We start from the raw sequence: 21,611 nt of genomic DNA on the forward strand, positions 1-21,611 counted from the left end.
AATAGGAATAATAAGGTTGGTGCCCCAACATCTACCTGCAAGAACCTGCAGTTCCTTAATCGACCACAATGAAGTGAAAGTCAATAACCTGTTCCTTGGTTTTGCTGATGTTAAGATGTAGTCAATTCTCTTTGCATCAAAAAACAAAGTTCTCCACCTGACTCCTATCCTCCATTTCTTCTTCCTTGTCACTACACCCCATATGTGCAGAATCTGACATGAAAGTAAAATGACCTGGTGTAATATTTATAGTCTAAGATGTGGAAGGTGAAGAGAAAAGGAGACAAGGACTGTTCATTGTGGTGCCCCAGAGTCGATCACATCCATATCATAAACACAGTCCTCGAGCCTCACAAACTGTGTTCTGCCTGACAGATAGTCCATTATCCAGGACATCATAGGCTGTTCTACCTGCATATCTCGGAGTTTCTTCTTAAGAAGGATGACTGTATGGTGTTGAATGCACAAGAGAAATCCAAAAACATAATGCTCACAGTGCTGTCAGCTTTGTCCTGGTGAGGGTAATAATTGCATCCTACTCTTCAGTCTTCCAGCAATCAACAAACTGCAGTTCATAGTTTGTGATGTGGTAGTTTTGTTGGTAGTATGGCTTTTTCAGAACTCTAGGAGTTTGCATTTGATTGTTATTAGTCTAGTCCCTATCAAAATGGACTTAGCATATCCTCTCACTTGTCTATGCTTGTTGTGCATTTTGTGTAATGCTCCAGTTTTTTCTTATATACTAAAAGACATACATGTTAGATTAATATGAAGCTTGTAAATTATCCAGATATATGTGAATGTGCCCAGTAATCATGTTTGATATTTTATAGGTCAAATTTTTTACATAACTTGTTGAGTATATTTTTAAAAATTGCAATTAAGCTATATCCATATTCCATTATTTTCTGAGCTCTAATTTTAAAATTAATTAGGACACTCTTTCCAGAGTCTGAAGCCTGCAACTGTTTTATTCTGATATGAGGATAAAGATATTTTTGCTTTGCCTTTTTATAGCTCTCTTCATATTCTAAAGATTTCAAAAAATTATGGTAAGGAACCATGAAAAAAAAAAGTTATTTTTTCTTTTACTGCATGCTGGCAATTTCTGCCCATGATGTTTGGTATTGAGTGTCAAGTAAGCTTTAACTGACATGATTTATTAGAGCTGAATGTGTCTTGGCATGAGTGTGTGAGCGACCTTGTGCTACCCTGTTGATTCTACCATTTATCACATAGCAAGTTATCAGCCAGTAGCCATTCAAAGCCTAGACGGGAGTTCAAGCAGTGCACACAAAGGGCCATATTTCACTGCCAAATTCAATCTGAAGCCAGCAATACCCACTGTGAAACAAATGAGATGACAATGTGAGTTTACTGTCAAGTGTACGACATGGTGAATGGAATAGATCGACATCCTCTCACAAAAGCAGCTCTCAGCTTTTATTTCAGGATGATGTCTCATTTACAAATGGAAACCTTGATCACATACCAAGTCTATTCATCTTATGATCACATCTCCATCTGCAAGCTCATGAAACCCTGTATTTTTACTGTTAGGTACAGTAAAGCAAGTTTTTCATATTCTAAATTAGGCATTTAGTACACAAATTCCAATGTTTATCTGTTCTCAAATCATTTTATCATTTTACAAGTGCCAGCAACTATGACAGCCACGTTGTCCAGAATTTAAGATACTGACCCTATTTTTCATTTTACATTTCATGCAATACTTCTCACCACCAGAAAGCATTTTTATAAGGAAGTAACAATGTTTCTCAGAAAACTATAATACATTAGAGGATTATTAGTGAATAGTATTGCAAACAAAGTTATCTTTTGACTGTGTGGGTTTGTCCTAGTTAATTCACACATCCCAGAGATGTTACATGTTAGGCAAATTTGAATTTCATTTCTGGTGCCGCACAAGTGGCAGCCATTTCAGCAGCTATCTATCTATCTATCTATCTATCTATCTATCTATCTATCTATCTATCTATCTATCTATCTATCTATCTATCTATCTATCTATCTATCTATCTATCTATCTATCTATCTATCTATCTATCGCTAAATTAAACCAATGGGAACACTACATAAATGTACCATGCCATTCAGTTCAAGGTACCCTACAGAAACCGAACTCAGGATTCTATTGTTTTACAAATTTACTTAGGCTGTGTGCCCAATTCATGTGCCTTATAGAAGGGAAAATGGGAATGTGGGCATGAGTAGGGTGTAATTGTGGGAGGAAGTGGATGGAAACAGGATGGAATTTTGTTTGGAGCGAGGAATAGGATTGAAAAATAGTTATTGTGCAGTCCTCACCATAAGTCTTTAAACCAATAACGTAAAAAAAATGTCAGTATCCAAAATTAGAACACAAAAACATAAAAAGTAACTAAGTTTTTAAGTTCATCCACTAAGGATGTTGAATTGTATGCAAAATCCTGAGTTCAGTGCACCATGCCATCTTGCTGGTTTACTGTATCACTTGACAAAGACAGAGCGCCTCTTGACTTGTGCCAATTGATTTGATTGTATTACCAATCTACCACCTTCAGAAGGCATACAACGGTTTTAGCAAAGTCTGATCAAAGCTAATGAGCAGATAGAAAAGGTTAATCAAAATTTTATAATGAGTCTGCATGCAAGCAGTCTGCCAAGGGCATTGACATGTCTGCTGCTACAAGCTTTTCAGACAGTCTTGTGCAAGGATCTAAGTATAATAGTGACAAAGCTGCAAGCAATTTCTAAACATTTTTCCAGAGAATGTTCAGACAAAATGGACAAAATACTGAAGCTAAAACTACAATCATCAACCAGAGTTTAGGGAAAGTTAAATTCTTTTCCCCTAATTTTAATTTTTTATCAGACAGAGAGAGACTGAAATCTTTCCTGTAATAGATTGAACGTTTGGATGGCTTTATTAGTGTTGAGTCTCCTCTTCTCTGAAAAGTATTTAGCTGTTTATAGACTTTCAGGAGCATTTTTCAGCAATTGTTTAATTTTTTGAGCTTCTGTTTAACATTTTTACATGTTTATCATAAATGTCTTATTTTAATTTCTTATTTTGTCTTTTATTTTTCTTTTCTTCATTATGTAAAGCACTTTGAGCTACTTTTTGTATGAAAATGTGCTATATAAATAAATGTTGTTGTATTTTGAAATTTATTTTACTAGGTGCATATTTGCAGTTTGTTTCGATTTTGTGATTTCGTCATTGTTATGGTTTTGCAGGGCTTCTATTCTGATTATGAGGATGGGTTTAAAGGGTAATTTTTTTAGCCATTCTCTATCTGGGTTTTCAGATGTATCCACAAAAACTATGTAGAATTACTAAACATTTGATTTCCTTTTCATTACAACTTCTTTTTTTTTACTTGGTGTTTTTTGGTCCCTCTGAAATTACAGCTTGATTTCCTGGTTTTGATCCTAGTGTGTTTTTTGACATTTTATTTTCCTTGTCCTGTGCTTAAAAATTGTTTCTTTTTCTTCCGAGACAGTAGAAATAGCACACTACCATCTTAAAGAGTAGCAGCGTGACAATGTCACACAAACAATAAGCAACCTGGTTGCACCCATGACAAACAACATACCAAATAGTATGCCCCAGTATGTTTTTTTTTTTGTTTTTTTTTTGAAAATCAGAGGTTTTTACTGTTGTGTTGCCTTTTTCTTATGGTTAACACTTTTTACCATTCTGATGGCGATGTCACTATATTGTCATTTTAGAATTTTTTTTTTTGTTTGTAGGTGATGCAATTTCCTGTTGTCTTTTTATGGTCTCAGCCATTATTTTTTCAGTTGCTTTGGCTGTTACAGGTCATATGATGTGATGATGCAATGTCAGTTCCTTTCCCCCCTTTAAAAGATGGCTGTGCTCAATCACATTATCCCAATTTTGAGCACAAAACCTGTTCACAAAATGTAACTGACTTTTCTAGAGTAACTAGAGCATAGGTTCTTTAACTGTCTGATGTTATTTGACTTTGGGTGGTGCAGAGCCGTCATCCACAATTATAATAAATAGGAAAAGGTCATCAATGGTTTGGGGAATGTGTTGCAATGTTTCACCAGGGATAATTTAAGCAAACGCCATTACACTACTCTAAGGTGTGTTGGAGATTCACCAAACAGAATACTGTCGGCACCAAGGAATGACTGTTGGTGCTGATTTTTCAAGGCGGGAAAGATGACTGCTGGCAGCAATACTGGGATGAATCTGGGTCTCAAAGACACAATACGGGTAAAATTGGGTTGTGAAAAAAATAATTTAGGAACCACTCAGATAGAGGAAAGAACTTTAAATCTAGTTTAGAGTTCTAACTTCGATCTTTGGATTTGTTTGTTTTTTTGACCTTCATACCACTGCCCCATAATTGACTATGGTTCTGCCTGTCACTTTCAGAATCCTTTCATCTCCCGACTATTTATGTTGTCCAAAATATCCTTGACTTACTTGATTTACAACAGCTAGAAAGAATGCCAACAAAACAGCATCAAAATAATCAAAACATAAAAATCCAAAATGATCTCCAAAGGCTGCCCAACATTCCCTTAGACTAACAGTACATTCCATTACATTCCCACTGTGCAGTGGCCTGGGATGAACTGTAGGATGGCTTCTAGGTGTTAGCGCCTGAACAGCCCCTGGTCTAGCCACCTCAGCAAAGAGATCAGCTGCACATAGACATTTCCAGTTTTGACCTTGTGCTCAGTATGGCTCAGTATGTAGCACTAGCTCCATGGATGGATTAGGTTCAGTGCTGGGAATTGCACTGTGGGAAGGTCACTTTGCCTAGAGTGTCCGTATAAAGCCACAACAGTGGCAAAATAACTGCAACAACAATACACATCAGTCACAACACAAATAATGCAGCTATACTTAGCTTGAACTGAACAATCTTTCAGCACACAAATCTACAATCAGCCAATGCCATTAGACCTCAGATAAACATTGAGAGAGATGAACACAGCAGTGAGCTAAAATCCTCTAGGTGCACCAGCTCTTATCCTCTCCAGATGCTGTCAGAGCGTTCAGAAATCTGAAGGGTGGACGTTTTTAAGAAGGCTACAACTGAAAAGTCCCATGATTGAACAAGTCAGTGGTTGCGGTGCTCAAATGTTTTCTGGGTCCATTGGTTGTGGAGTTTCTAATACGGTATGGTAATGCTTTTATAACTAAGAGTTTCAGTGGTCCTTTTTGTAAAAATTTATGCAAAGTAAAGAACTTTTTCTCCTAGCAGAGCCCTACAAATGATTTCTCATAGATTTACCTGCATATAATACAAGAATGACAATGTCACAATAAATAATCATCTTTACTGCTTCCTACAGACCAACATTCAATGCAGCCCAACGTCTTCCCAGGGATTTTGCAAAGTCCCAAAAATGTTTTGGACATTCTTATCAATTTATTAGTTCACATCAGGTCTACTGTTTCTACCACCAGTGAAGTGTTTGGCAGAGGGGGTGTGTGTATGTGTGAAAGTGAAACAGTGAGACAGAGAGGCAAATAAGCACTCAGAGAGTAGAATTTATAACACCTGTTCCTCTGCTTAAAGCCGCTGGTCTTGGTAGGTGGCCGCTAGATATATTGGGAAGCATCCTGGCTTGAGTTAGGAAAAGGTTCATGGATAAGTGCAAATCTCTACTTACAAATCCTTCATTTTCTGAAGAGAGCTGCTACACTCTCAGTCAAATCTAAAAAGTGAGACATTAACAGAAAATTATAATGTTATATGGTAGTGCTACAGTTTTGCTGCTGACAGCAGGTGAGTGGTGTGAAGCGGAGCTTGTGGTATGAATGTGCAGGCAGAAGATAAGGCAGATGAGAGAAGGTGGAGCTGTATGGAAGGAAACCATGTGTAGGAGTGAGGGACTGACATGGGTTTTTTTACAATGTATTAGGCTACTTGCGCCAGTGATGATAAAAAAAATAATATATAAAAAAATCACACAAAAACTATGATCTATCAACATAATATCTTATACCATACAACCTCCAAAGAACAGTATTAAAAGATAATTCAGCATCAGCGTCAAATGCTCAATACTGAAAGCAGAAGAACAAATGAACAACCATAACTTCCCAATTTTTGTTCAATGGGTTTAGTCGAATAGGAGTAAAGACTAAGTTCACAGAAATGATGGGCTCCATCAGATTAATAGAAAACAAATGAAATTGCAGCCTCCCAGGCTCTGTTTGAGTAGCTTGGTTGAGTGGGTATGGCTTGGTGGAGCTCTGTTTTGCAGTTGACTCGAAACCAAAATAATTCCGGGTTTTATAGTGATCAAAATGGAAGGGGCCGGGTTAGTTGCCCTCACTTAGTGTCTTCTCTGCACTGTGGAGGAAGAAGGAGACATGCTGTTACTGACAAGCCCCCATCTCAGAATGGTTTTGTGTACCTCTGATGAGTCCAGAAGGTGATCCTGTGTGACATGGGGAAAATGATAACTCACATTGTACATGAGTATTCAACATAGCCAGTTGTACAAGTTCATGTATGTTATTCGTCACAAGAAAATCACTCAATGGGTCTGGCCTTCAAGCCCCAAAAGCAGAACTGTAAAGTTCAGGCTGCACATCAGCACACCTCAGCAAATGTATACCAGGAACACTGCAGGGTTCAAGGTCCTACTCGAGCAACCCAGAAACAGGCTAGCAGTGCTAAGAATGAACACAATTGCACACACTCCAAAAATAAATATTTTTCTAGACAAAAAAATTGCATTAAGCGCATCATGGAAAATTGGAAAAAAATTATGATGATTAAGCTGAATTTACAATAAAACAACTCCCCTACGATTGACTGGTGCCCTCTCCTGGGTTTGTTTCTGCCTTGTGCCCTATTCTAGCTAGGATAAGCTCCAGCACTCCCCACAATCCTGGTCTGGATTAAGCGGTTTGGAAAATGACGCAGTAGTTTAACAATTTATTAAATTATTGAACTGACTTTTCTACATTTTTTTTTCAAAACAGCGCCATCTGCTTGGAGGATGGGAAGACAGTGCCCCACTTGCTGAGATGCAGAGATGCACTGCTTGTCAGCTTATTTTCAGTTACTTCTATAGCAAAGCAGCATCAACCTTATTTGGACAATGTTCTTCCACAGGTAAAATGGTACCTTGCTGTGGAGCACATTAATCAGACTTTGTTGAGGGGTATTTGAACTGACCTGGCTCAGGGTCTACTTGGGTTACACCACCCGACTCAGTAAAATTCTGTACTAGACAAAATGTCATGTATGCCCCATTGCCTCTATGATGCTTGGGTAGTGGCTAAATGTGACTTTGCACATTTTAAGGTTGTTTCACCACTGCAGTTCAAAAACAAAGACAAATAACTCGGATGGAAGTTCATAAATGAATGCATGCAAAAAGCCTGATTGCAGCAACAAACTACCTTACCGTTCTCTATTCAGTACATATCATCGGATGCTTTATCCCTTCATACCTGAAAATGGTTGAAGCTGACAAGCTATATAGCTGAGACTTCTTTTTCATCCCTTTTACCGCCTCTTCTGAAATATCCTTCCTGTCAGAATCACCAACCAGTATATCATGCTGTGTGCTCTTACACATACTGCCAATTAGTTTAAGAGGGGGGTTACTGAAAATCGGCCATTATTTGAAAGAAGAGGAGAGTCATGGTGTGATGAAAATTTTTAACTCAAAAGAGAACAGCTCATGTTCCTGAATCTTGGTAAAGAGAATTTTTCAAATAAAAAATATGGAAAAACTACTCCTTTTGCATCCTTGCTGAATGCTCACTGCAACAGGAGACAAAAACGTTGTCCAAAAACTGTAGTCGCCTAAGTTCTGTTTGAAAATTTACATCTATTTATTTAGATTGATAAAACTGGTAGGAGACTAGCTGAACATTTTAGGCAGCACATCAGAATTCCCAAACTCAAGAATCTTCCCAGCCTTTTTAATGTTTGACCTGTCTGACAATATAAGGAAATAATATTTCTGTATATTTATTTCCTAATGAATTCAAAGGTTTTAATGAAAGAAAAGCATTGGAGTCTAGGCACATTCTTACATCATGCTCAGATGACATTTAAGAGCTGATGCATCTTCAAAAATGGACTTTGATCTTTTCATATAATTACTTTTCTGTCCTATTCTGATTTTTTATTCATGGAAAGAACCTTCATCAGAGGCACAACAGCCTGAAACTGAATGTGTGGTCCAATTATGAATGAGGCCCAGCATTGCTGCATCATTGTTTAACCTGGAATGGTTCAAAAGAATTTCAGTTTTCAGTCTTTCCTAATTATACATTAACAAGTAGTATTAGAAATTTGAAACCTGAAAGCATGAGAGAAGCTGACGTAAATAGTCATATGGTACTCCTACAGCCAAATTCCTAAAGGCACCTGAGCAGATAATTGTGGGTAATTTCACAAGATCAGTTGTTAAGATCTGGCAAAAATGTAGAGAAGTTCCACAAACATGACCATAAACTCATAAGAGGTATGCTCTGAAGGATCAATAACTATCTCAGAAAAAAGAAGGCAACACTAGTTTGGAATTTAGAACTCCAGACTGTGACGAGGATTATGGAGTGCAGGTAAGTATATTGGTAACCCTCATGTGAGGGAAAGTCTGACTAATACTCTAATAATGGTGGACATGAGTAATACTTCAAATACTTTTCAGGCAAAACCAAAATGGGAGACTGATTAGTAGCATGTAAAGGTGCACACAGCACTAAAATGTAACCAATTAACGCTCAAGTGCTCAAACTCTAAATAAAGATTAACCCTGTTTCACCTATTAATAACTCATGGTGGCTCCATATCCTTGTTTCCTCTCAAAAGTATTTGTGGCCTGAAATGTACTGTCAACTGCTTGTGAACCACTATGGTGTGTTCACTATGACTTTAAAATCGAGCAGGCAAAACTTAAAAGATCTGAATAAGTTACATTACCATTTCTTCTTTTTCTTGTCTTGTTTCTCTAGTCCTAAAACAACAGTGATATTTCCCTACCTTAATGTGGCCATAGATCCATTACTGTAGCATAACATACAATTTCCCTCCAATTGTTGGTTGCAGAGAGATGGAAACCAACCCATCAGACACCTGTTCATTATTGGGAATACTTATAAAATCACACAGGGTCAATTTAGATTCATCAATTCATCTGTCACATACAAGTTTGGGATTTAGGAGAAAATATACTGAGGAGAACAAAACAGCCAAAAAATGCAAACATGGTAAGGACATGCATACTCCATGCAGGCAGTAACTGTACATGGGATTTAAATCTAGTCATATGTCATCTATTAGGCAGCAGTGTTAACTGTTGTCATGCATGTGTAACTGGGGACCACCTTTGTGGCTTTGGCAAGGTAAGTGGTTCCCCCTCAGGACAAGAGGGGGTGCTGACACTAATGGTATCATCTCTTTCTTCAGTAACATGAAGGACCACCAAAAGAACACACCTATCTCCGTCCCCTCTGGCACTGGCAGTATAAAAGCCACACAACTAGGAAACTTGGCATTGGATGTTGACCAGTGAAATAGGGGGACAGAGAATCTAAATTGAACACATAACTCCAGTTCTCAGGTTCTTACAGTGGCTCCTAATTAAGCTTAGGGCTAATCTCAAAATCCACACTTTAACTTAATTGGCCAAAATCCTGCTTACTTATCTGAGCTTATCATTACTTACAAACCAGGGTACACATTGCGATCTCAAGATGCTGTCCCACCAAACATTCCAAGCATGAATAAAATAAGAATGAGAAGTCAAATTTTTAATTATAAGGCCTCAAAGCTGTGGAATGATCTGCCTGCTAATATAAGAGACGCTCCATCATTCTCAGCTTTAAGTCCAGGCTGAAGACTAAGTACCTCAGTTTAGCATACCCTGGCAAGAGCTGCTGATTAGCTGCACATACAGTACTACATTTCTGTTTATTGGTCATTTGCACAGAAATATAAGTATCACAATATTCACAAACCATTACTAAACCCCTCTATTGTGTTTCTCTTCTTGGTATCTGGAGGTGGCACTTGATGCCACTGCTTTACTGCCAGGCTGCTTTCCTGTATATGGAAAAGTCATCTCAGATATAGGAGCATTGGAATCATCAGACCAGCAGATACTCCACTGTAGGAGTGAGTAGGCAGCTGGTTGTCCGATGTCTCCTGGACTGTGACTTTATTTTTGACTTTCTCCTTTACAGTTTTAATCTTCACCATTGACAAATGTCAGTCAGTCATTCTCCAACCCATTATATCCTAACACAGGGTCACAGGGAACTGCTGGAGCCAATCCCAGCCAAAAGAGGGCGCAAGGCAGGAACAAACCCTGGGCAGGGTGCCAGCCCACTACCACCATTGTCAACTGGCCATAGCTTATCAGTTAATTAACACGTGTTTATTTGATATTAGGACTAAAGTCTTCACACATCATACACTTCACATCATTATTAGTATAATATGGAGACATGTTTTGCTTCAGGTTATGTGTTCAGCATTTCTTGCCTCGCATTTCCTTTCATCCTACACTTACCCAGATCTCTGTAGACACAGAACACACATGAAATGCATTTATTCCAAATAACAATATATTGCATTATTTACCCTATACAACTCCAGGCACATCACATGCAAATAAGCAAATTCTGTATTCTTATGTGAATCAGATCTGTATTTAGTAATTAGTATAATCTATACTATGCACAAACAAAGTTAATAATAATTCTTTACATTTATATAGCACTTTTCTCACTACTCAAAGCGCTCAGCAATTGCAGGTTAAGGGCCTTGCTCAAGGGCCCAACAGAGCAGAGTCCCTTTTTCGCATTTATGGGATTTGAATTGGCCACCTTCTGATTGCCAGTGCAGATCCTTAGCCTCAGAGTTGTATTGTGTTGTATTGTATTGTAAATCCCAAGCCACAACACCACTTAAGAAAGCAAGGCTAATCAGAGCCATGTTTTGTTTTCGTTTTGCCACTGTGAGTCTGTATTTCTGTTAATATTAAACAAGGTGATCTGGAACCCTAACTTTCAGCCTGCCAAGCACTGTCTGATCTCGGCCATGTTACACTGTACATATGATTGTTCAGAGCTCAAAGAGACACAGTATGGAGGTAAGGCTACAAATTAAAAAAAAAAACTATTTAACTACTTTATTACATTGTTCTAAAAGGAATCACTCCATCTTTATTTCAGAAGACCACAGCTGAAGGGAAATCAAAAGAAAGGATGGTAAGACTTTAAAGTTATTGAGTATAATTAACACTGGGAAAGGTCAAATACAAATACAAATCCAGCTAAGCCGTCCCAAATAATAGACAATGTTGTGATACCAGCATGTTAGTCATCTGATATTACAATGTCTATACCCTTGATATAACCCTCTTTGTTACAGTATTGTATTCATGATGTCACTTCCTCATCCTCAATCACATTTTTATGACTTATTGTTTTAGGTTTCATGCATTTTAGTCATGTGATGTTACAAGTTTGTGCTTCTCATGAAACCTTCTTAGTCAAAACATTATATTAGTGATACTACCTCCCTTGTTAAAATATTATATTCATGAAACCACCTTCCTCAGTGTGTAAAGCATAAGTAAGAATAGCTTTTTATTCTGTGTACTGTGTGTCTAATGATCTATTCTGTTATGAGAGTTATACTAGGGAATCAGCAAGAACAATTCAAGAAAATATGAACAAAATGCAAATCTTGTCTGACACTTGGTAAATTCACTTTAACACTAGAATTACCAGAGCCAACAAAAAAACTCGTAAATCCAGCCCACCTTAAATCCCTTTGCACCTCTCTGTCAGCATCTTTTGTCTTCTAAATGTGTCGATAAGCCCAAGCAGCAAGCAGCCTGCTATACCACCCCCGTCCCACTGCCTCAGAATGGGCAAGAAGTTCTCCCAGTTCCTGCCTTGTTTGATTATCTGGGAGTGAGCTACCCAGAATTGTAAGGGGAAATAATTTGATGTTTGTTTTGTGTCTACAACAATTTGTGTAAACACATTGTTAAAACAGAAAAGTTTTTCATGTTTTAGTAAGAAATAACAAAATGTAGACAAGAACTATATAATGTTGTAAATGTAGAAAAGATGGTCCTTGGGTGTGTGGGAACTGTTAACATTTGAATCTGAAGATTGCATATAGCGCAGAACTGACCTCTCTGTTTGTACTTATAAATACAATCACCTCACTGTAAACTTGCACTACAGTTATAATATTGCACAACCTGAGTTACTTTATAAAGCACGCATTTACATAAGAAGATGACTGGCTTCTAAGTCGATTTAGATTTCGAAATGCTATCCCCTTTCAGCTCTTGACATCATTTTTAAGATGAAATGCATTAAAACATGTTTATTACATTATACAGATAAGTTTTAAACTTCATTAAAATAATGTATATTGTTAATAACTAAACATGTGAGGACACGGTGGACAGCGGCAGTGATGAGCTGGAGTCCAATCAGGGATTGTTACTGCCTGTATGCTTTTTGGGATTGGCGCGACCCTGGATGGATAGATGGATGGAATAATTAAACATGTACTACGAAGATATTTAAATGTTTCATAAAAGTTTTGAAGAAACAGCGTTCTAAGCTTACAGATGGCTTGGCATCTAATACAGAGCTGATCGTGTGAGACTTGGAGAAAGAAAGAAAGGACAGGAATTGGAGCTTAGTATGTTTGAAAGAGACAGTACTGCTGCAGTAAATTATTTCATCGATGGAAACTGAGCAACTACTAAATTAAATGATTTTAAGATGAAGTTTATGACGTTATACTTTAATGACAAAATAAAGTACGTGATTAAAGTGGAAATTTCGAGATTAAAGTTGACATGTCAACATTTTTTTCAATTCTTTCCCCATTTTGTTTTTCTCTGTATCCTAATAAGCTTCCATATGACACTGAGGCAGTGGGCTATGACTCGAGGTGACTTTGATATCTGTCCGCTTCTTATTTATTTCGGCACTTTGCGACTTTCTGAATTTGAACTTTGAGTTTTTCCACGACTCTGTTACTCGATCAGCTTCTTTTTGTTGTTTATATCACTGCTTAAACCAACAAATAGTATATTTTTCCTCGCCTCCACTTGGTATTTGCTGAATTTCTTCTTTTTCCCCTGTGCTTTTGCCATTGTCTTTTCATAGAACGCAAAACATAAGGGGCTATTTATATTGATTTGCATATTCAAAGAGGGATTCTAGGAGGAGTCTGGGAGGGGTGAAAGGCGCGTGCACGTGCGTTACATTTCACGCAGACCGGGATTTATGTAGCGGAAGAATGTGGAAGTTGGCGTACGCACATTTCCACTTTTGTCCATACGCCATGTTTTAGTGTGAATTCTACACATGCCGTTATGCATGAGGTCCCAGGTATTGGTGATACTTAACATTATCGATAAAATTGATCCATCACAAGGCTGTCACCTAAATAGTAAATTCCATACTTGAGGAAACCATTGAAAATGGAACTTTAAGGAAGATGCACATAGAAAGGAGGCCAGGGAATGCTTTCTTACAGAAAGGGCTGATCTAGACAGATGCGCTAAGAGTTTTGGGAAAATAGAAGAGATATGAGACCAGCTTTCAAAATGAACTTTAGGGACTGAATTTTGCATTGTCATTTGTAAAATTCCTTCTGTTATTATGTGGTTGATCTGGCTTAAATCTCACTCATTATTTTTAAATGAAGCTTGCTCCTGTTCTCTGATGATTTGGCAACTTTCTTTATAAGCACAGGTTCATTTTGTACCCTTTCATTTCATATAAAATACTGCAGCCATTTCTTTCTTTCTTTCTTTCTTTCTTTCTTTCTTTCTTTCTTTCTTTCTTTCTTTCTTTCTTTCTTTCTTTCTTTCTTTCTTTCTTTCTTTCTTTCTAAGAAGTGTACAGTAAATGAAGTTAAACAAGAATGGATGAAATTCTGTTCTGTTCAAGGCCACTACTTTTCCTGACTTACCTGTAAAAATCTTTAATGTTCTGCTCCATATTTCAGACCAAGAAATAGTTCAGTAAACAAGTACAGTCTGATTTCTGTAACAACAAATAAAATTAATTAATTAATTAAGTCAGATTAAAGTTAAATATCAGAAAACTCGTTCAGTATATAGGTCTGACATACACTGATTAAATAAGGAGTAGACAGGAAGCAGCATCCACTCAAGTGACAGCTAACTATTAGTGATGAAGTTTTTAATTTCTCTCCATTTATTTTAATAATAACAATACAGTATTGCTTCTTATTATTATCCATTCATCATATTTCCTGGGTCTTACTTCATTCTTTAAACTTCAATGTTTTGGGGATATTACTGCTAAGTATTTCAGTTTACAAAAACTACAAGTGACATGGAATGCTGACATGCTGTGCATTGCTATACAATGAACACAGAAACAGATTAAAGGTCAACAGCAGCATCTTCCGTCTTCTTTTTGTAAATCCCATTTTGGGGTGGAGACATCTCCACATAATACCACAATACACTGCAATGAAGGCATTGGAAGATTTGTGGACAAAAATGGATAGAGAGAGCAGAGTCTAGCAACATCTTAAAGGATAGCCTACCACAACGTGCAAGAATTTGAAATTTCTGAGAAAAATATTTTAGAAGGACAATTCTATACAAAAGTGGGTATACAAACAAAAAAGTTCAGGCTCTGCAGTTGCCTTGCCAAAGTTGGCACTGTATTTCAGCTGAAAATATATTTAAACAGAAATGAAAATGACTATTCTTCAAAATCTCTCTCTCCATAGAGTTCTCTTAAGAAAAGGACAGGAGTATTTTATAACATAACATAACATAACGTTGTCTGACCTGCATAGTCAAATTCTAGGTCGAAGGTGGTGTTAGAATCTCAACAGTATCTGATGTAAGGCAGGAACCACCACTGGACTACATGCCAGTCCATCACAAAGCCTACTCACCTACACACATACAGTACACTCACACAGAGGCCATATTCAGAACTGCACATTACCTAACCTGCACATCCCTGGCAATGTAGGAAGAATGCAGTGTCTAAATATTTAATTCTACTAAAGCAATTAAAACTGTAATTTTTGTCAAGATTAAATTTAATGAACATTCATCCAATAGAGAAAATACCTACTGTATGCAACCCTTTATTTTTATTTTTTAATATTTTGAATTACATTTCACTTTGACACTACAATATTAAAGCAATAAATATCAATCAAATTCATTATGATTAAGAGGAGGGGGTTACTTTTTATAGTCACAGACAACAACAATGACAGCATCTATTTCTAAAACAAAGGATATAGTGCTTTACAAAATGTCAAAGAAAAGGTTACAAGCAAAAAAAATCAACTTAAAACTTGATAGCAAAAGTAATGAATAAATAGTATAGCTTAAATAAATAATGCACACTTACATAAAATGGATACTGTATAAAAGAAGTATAATCCTAAAATATATAATTGTTTTTTTACAAAATGTGGATGGATTCCAAGGCCAACAGACCAGCAAGTCCCCACTAGGTATTCTACCTAACATAAATGTTCTTAAGTAGTTCTTTATTGTTTTTTTTTTAGGCTTGGTCTTAGAGGATTCAACAAAGTGGGTCTTGGGACAGGCTGGGGCATCCCCTTTTATTAAAATGTCAAAGGCATCTGCACAGGAGTTTGATCAGGTTGGGGTGGTACAGAACATCACCATAGAAGAACGCAAAACGAAAACAGAGAAAAGTAAAGATTAGTAAAGTTTGCAAATTCATCGAAGAGTATGATAATTGTATACTGTAATATGAGACAAAAGAGATTAGGAATCTCTGGGACCCCCTCAGGCAGACCCTGTACATTACAAATAAAACACTGGTTGAAACACATTGAAAAAGGCAAAAGAAAGACATGCGTCAAAGTGAGACTGTTTAAGATGGTGGAGCTTCTGGTCTTAAAAGATCCTGGCAAGAAGAGGTGGGTCCAGGCAGTTGGTGATGTCAGAGAAGTCATGCTCGTCAATCTTCTGTTCGCAGCGAGAGGAGGAGAAAAGGAATCAGTTAACAGTGCCCTCTGGCTTTCTGGCATGAAAATTCAATTATCTGAGCCCTTAAACTGTCCCCTATGTGCATGTGTGTGACAGTACATATCTAGTTTATTAAAGTTAGAACTAAAGTTTAGCTATAAAAATGTCAAATTTATAAAGTTGTTTTTTTAGGAGTTTTTTGTAAATGACCCTCCTTGTTAGCCTAGTGAATCTCCATTTGTAACATATTCCAGATCTTTTTTGTATAACAGTGAACCACCACCTTACCACTTCTTTTATGCTTAGCCCTTGGAATCATAAGTAGACTGTTACTAGAAGATCTAAGGTTACGACTTGGAGTGTAGGGGGACAGGCACTCCAAAATATAGTAAGGAGCAAGTTTATTAAAAGCCTTTATATACCTTTAGTAATACTCTAAAGGGCCCAAGTAACCAATGTAACAATGCTAAAACTGGTGAGATGTGCTCAGATTTTCTTTTTCTGGTTGAGATTCTTGCTGCTGCATTCTGAACTAACTGCTTAACTAACTTAACTAGTTAGGAGTGCATTTGAGTAATCTAGTCAACTAAAACAGAAATGTGAATTCATTTCTCATCATCTTGCGGTGGTATAAGAGGTCTAACTTTAGCAATGTTCCTTAAATGGAAAAATGCAGTCATTTAGGTCACAGTTCAGGATTACACCTAAATTCTTTAGGTTTGCCTTGACTTTTAATGCTTAATTCTAACACTGTCATTATTTTAATTCTTGCTAATGTCTAAGATTTCAGATTTTTCCCTATTTAGCTTAAGGAAATTACTACTCAGAGATAGAAATACAAGACGGACATTGGGTCAGAAAGCCAAGAGCATTAGGGTTTTCAACTGCTATAGACAGGCAAAGCTGCAAGTCACCGGGGGAGTCACCCTCTCCCACCTGGACAGAGGCAGTGGTGCTGTAAGAATTATGTTTTTGGACTTCTCTAGCGCCTTCAACACCATCCAACCTCTGCTCCTTAGAGACAAGCTGACTGAGATGGGAGTAGACTCACACCTGGTGGCATGGATTGTGGACTATCTTACAGACAGACCTCAATATGTGCGTCTTGGGAACTGCAGGTCTGACATCGTGTGCAGCAATACAGGGGCGCCGCAGGGGACTGTACTTTCTCCAGTCCTGTTCAATCTATGCTGATGACACTGCTATTGTGGGCTGCATCAGGTGTGGGCAGGAGGAGGAGTACAGGAAACTAATCAAAGACTTTGTTAAATGGTGCGACTCAAACCACTTACATCTTAACACCAGTAAAACCAAGGAACTGGTGGTGGATTTTAGGAGGCCCAGGCCCCTCATGGACCCTGTGATCATCAGAGGTGACTGTGTGCAGAGGGTGCAGACCTATAAATACTTGGGAGTGCTACTGGATGATAAATTGGACTGGACTGCCAATACTGATGCTCTATGTAAGAAAGGTCAGAGCAGACTATACTTTCTGAGAAGGTTGGCATCCTTCAACATCTGCAGTAAGATGCTGCAGATGTTCTACCAGACGGTTGTGGCGAGTGCCCTCTTCTACGCGGTGGTGTGCTGGGGTGGCAGCATAAAGATGAAGGACGCCTCACGCCTGGACAAACTTGTTAAGAAGGCAGGCTCTATTGTAGGATTAAAGTTTGACAGTTTAACATCTGTGGCAGAGCAACGGGCATTAGGCAAACTCCTGTCAATCATGAAGAATCCACTGCATCCACTGAACAGTGTCATTTCCAGGCAGAGGAGTAGCTTCAGTGACAGACATTTGTCACTGTCTTGCCATACTGACACTATGCGACTCTTCAATTCCATCCGGGGGAGTAAATGCTAACATTACTCAAAGTTATTGTCTGCTTTTTATTTTTATTTTTTTCATTTTTATTACTATTTAATTTAATATTGTTTCTTTTGTATCAGTATACTGCTGCTGGATTATGTGAATTTCCCCTTGGGATTAATAAAGTATCTATCTATCTATCTATCTATCTATCTATCTATCTATCTATCTATCTATCTATCTATCTATCTATCTATCTATCTATCTATCTATCTATCTATTGCTGTGATGGCTCACCTTGTGTTTTGAAATAATCTGGTATTTTAGGAGCATTTAGATTCAAAATAACAGCCCAGAATAAATTCTTGCGATATGCCACGTAAAACATCAGGGATCTTTGATCTACAATTACCACAAATAACAAAGAATTTATTACCTGTCAAAGAAGATTAAAGCCAATTTAAGACACGAGGCCCACATATTGGCTAAGGCAATTTATTAGAATACTGTGGTCTTTGGTGTCAAATGCTGCACTCACGTCTAGTAGAACAAGAACAGATATGGGGCCTCTGTCTGTATTACTACTTTAAGGTATACAGATAAATATTTCGATAATTTAACTGATTTTCAATGCAATGTAGCTATGTTTCACTCTTAGTTTGACACTGTAAGAGTTAATTGAACATTAGCGATTTTGCTGTGTGTGATTTGTTTTGCATATAAGTTGAGGTGGAAGAGTGATGGACAATAATCTTGTTGAATCCAACATTATACCTTCATATTTATATAATTATAGAATTTGGAATCCCTTTTCCATGAGCCAGATATTAAACTGTCAAAATAAGTCCATTTGTCCCTAACATGGCCTACTTTTACCCCTATGTTCCTAAACCTTACCCTGCATATTAGTGGTAGTCCCATTGTTTTCTAGCCCTGGTATATGCAAGATATATAATAATCTGTATTTAACAACTTAGCCATTTGAACATTCCAGTCACTGAAATCTTTCTCCTCTATTCTTCCTTCTTTCTTTTATCTTTCCCTTTAATCGTTTTTTTAAAACATGCAGGATTCCACTTTCATCTGCTCGTATATCTTACCAATTTGCATAAATTCTTCCTCATGCTATTCCCTTGTTGGAAACCTGTGTCACCTTTATATTCAGTACTATGTGAGGCATCTTATTGACCATAACCATCTAAAATAGTTTGACAACGGGACCTCCACTCTATCTCTCCTTATTCATCGTGTTCAGTTATTAAAGTCATCTCTCTGGTGTAGGGAAATCCAAATTATTAACAGATCCAGTTCAAGTTTGCTCACTGATTTTATTCCACCACATGTAAATTACATAACCGGGGATTGACTTCTGTCCCAAACTGTCAACGTTGTTTTTTAAACACACCAGACACATTAACACACATGTTTATGGATTACCTGAAACTGTTTTAGTTGTGGTCTGGTGTGATTTATTTTACTGTATCCATTCTGTCTACTGATATTCCTTTACTTCTTCTCATCTTTTACAACTAGCTCTTTCTTACCTTCATCTTTCTGGTATCCAGCAGTAGCTTTTTAACTTATAGACAATTACTGCAAAAGATACTACAAAATATTCACGTTGCCTTTCTCTCTACTTGGAAATCTTCTTTTTTCAATTTGATTCTTAATGGTGAGTATCAATGGGGCTTCTGATGCCGAGACAGATAAATGGTGTGATGTGATAAAGTTAGTTGTGGTTTTCGAAACCATCTTGTCTCTTAACTTTTTCTTAATGGAGATGGTGCAGTTACACTCTTTTGTTGTATTTTTTTAGATTTCTCATCTTTGTAGGGCTGGTTTGGGTTTGGGGATTTGGACTGAACACTGGTCATAGAGTTGTTATTTTATCATTATTAAAATATTTGGTCTCTTTAAGTCTGTCAAAAAAAATTGATAAAAAAGTTTGATTATATATCAAAAAGCTACCTCATTCAGAAAAATGCTATGTATTAAAAAGATGAATTGATAACTTTCTTATGCAAATTCTTGGATCCAACATGTCACTTACTATCTGGTCTTTTTCACTAGTGCTATCTTCAGATTCAAAAGGCCAATGTTATAATCTTTTTGTTTATATTAAAAAAGGACCTATAATAAAGCAGAATTATTTTGGCAATCAACGATGTTTGTGCAAAAATTAAATCTGTCCTTCCACTGACTACTTTAGACTAGCAAATCATGTGTACATACTGATACATTGACATATTGAATTTTTGATGCAGTGTTTTAGAAACATTATCTGCAGTTAAGTACTTTGAAATATTTAAAGCCATCACTCAAAACCAGAAACAAAAGCGCTGAAAGCATTTCATTTATGGTCATTGTTTCTAATTAATTCAACAATTAGCCTTCGGAAGTGCCAAACAGGGACAGAAATAACAAAGCTAAAAGGTTGCAGAGCAGTACAATCAGCTAACACTGAAAACTGTAGGAGCTTCTGCTTTTATTCTATAATCCTGTTTGACTTTTCTATCCAAAAATAGAATAGCAACATATAAGGAAAAATAATGCATTATGTACTCACACTGTGAAGCTTGCTTTTTCATCCTTTTGGCTGATTTCCTTTAAAATGTACTAATCCATTCTTTTATATTTTCCTTTTATGTTTAAATTTGAATTAATCTGCTTCCTCCACTATGCTGTAGTGTCACGATAAATACAGTATGCATGCCCCATGGGTGACTAGATTCAATAAATGGGTGAACTCTTGAGTTGAAGAGGAAGAAGGCAGCTTTATCTTAAGTACTCATCGATACATACATTCAATCAGGAACTCTCTCTTCTGCAGTGTGGTTTGTCTGTTGATTTACTAAAGGTCTCCATACTTATCTGTACTGGCTTAACTTTAGTTTGACTTTACAGAAAATTGTTGGAATCAGAATCACTTTATCGGTTTTATTGGTAGCATGTGAAAGAATTGACTTTGGTTAGGTATAATACGTGGATTCGAAGATATTACCAACTCAAGACAATTTAATGAACGAAAACATTAATAAACTCCAATAGTACCTTCAAAAAAATACAAAAACTATACAAAATGATAAAGATATGAAACAGTACAAGTTAAGCAAGAATGAAGTATTACCGAAAAGAAAAACAGCACAGTTACCAGTTATGTGTTGTAAAAAACAGTTAAGAATACACTGTAAACCTATGAAAGTTTATTTAAGATCTAAATAATCTGATCAAAGAAGTTGCAGAGATAGTGTGTAGTTCAGGTCACAACAGACCTGTACCTCTTCTGTGATGGCAGTTAAATGAACAGAAGGCTGATGGGGTGGATGGAATCGGCTGTATCTTCTCAGCTCCATTTTTTGCTCTGGCGATGAACAGAAAACAACCAGCTGAACAAATTACACACTCCAACCAAGTCTTAGACAGAGATGAGGCAGAGGCAAACCAAACTGTGATGGAGGAAGTCACAATACTTTCTATGATGGCTGAGTAAAAATTTAACAACAAACACCTTGATATGCTTAAGCTGGCGAAGGAAGAGCAATCTTAGCCTGGTTTTCTTGATAATGGAGGTGATATCCATCAGGCTCAGCTGCTTTCCTTATATTCTTTTTTCTGAAAATTGTTTGTACCTCATCTTGCTGCACAGAGGTGGACAGGGTGAAGAGGAATGACTTGGGGGAAGAGAAGTTGAAGGAGGTGAATCAGACTTCAATGAAGTGGGGATGGTGACACTGAAATAATTGTGACAGGGAGAGAGGGGGACTGTTAATATAGAAGGCAGAGGTCAGGGGTTCACGTCATT

The 21,611-nt window shown here is 37.1% G+C and overlaps 1 protein-coding gene across 1 annotated transcript in view; it reads right to left on the reverse strand.

Annotated features, from left to right (window-relative positions):
* LOC120539499 (rho-related BTB domain-containing protein 2-like) overlaps positions 1-21,611 on the reverse strand; it is a 150,605-nt gene that overhangs the window by 91,272 nt on the left and 37,722 nt on the right. Inside the window, exon 2 of the mRNA XM_039769609.1 lies at positions 13,977-14,050. Coding sequence (XP_039625543.1) covers positions 13,977-14,005 — 29 coding nt within the window. The 5' untranslated portion in view covers positions 14,006-14,050. The remainder of the gene's footprint in view (positions 1-13,976; positions 14,051-21,611) is intronic.

This window comes from Polypterus senegalus, chromosome 11, assembly GCF_016835505.1.
Source record: "Polypterus senegalus isolate Bchr_013 chromosome 11, ASM1683550v1, whole genome shotgun sequence".
NCBI lineage: Eukaryota > Metazoa > Chordata > Cladistia > Polypteriformes > Polypteridae > Polypterus > Polypterus senegalus.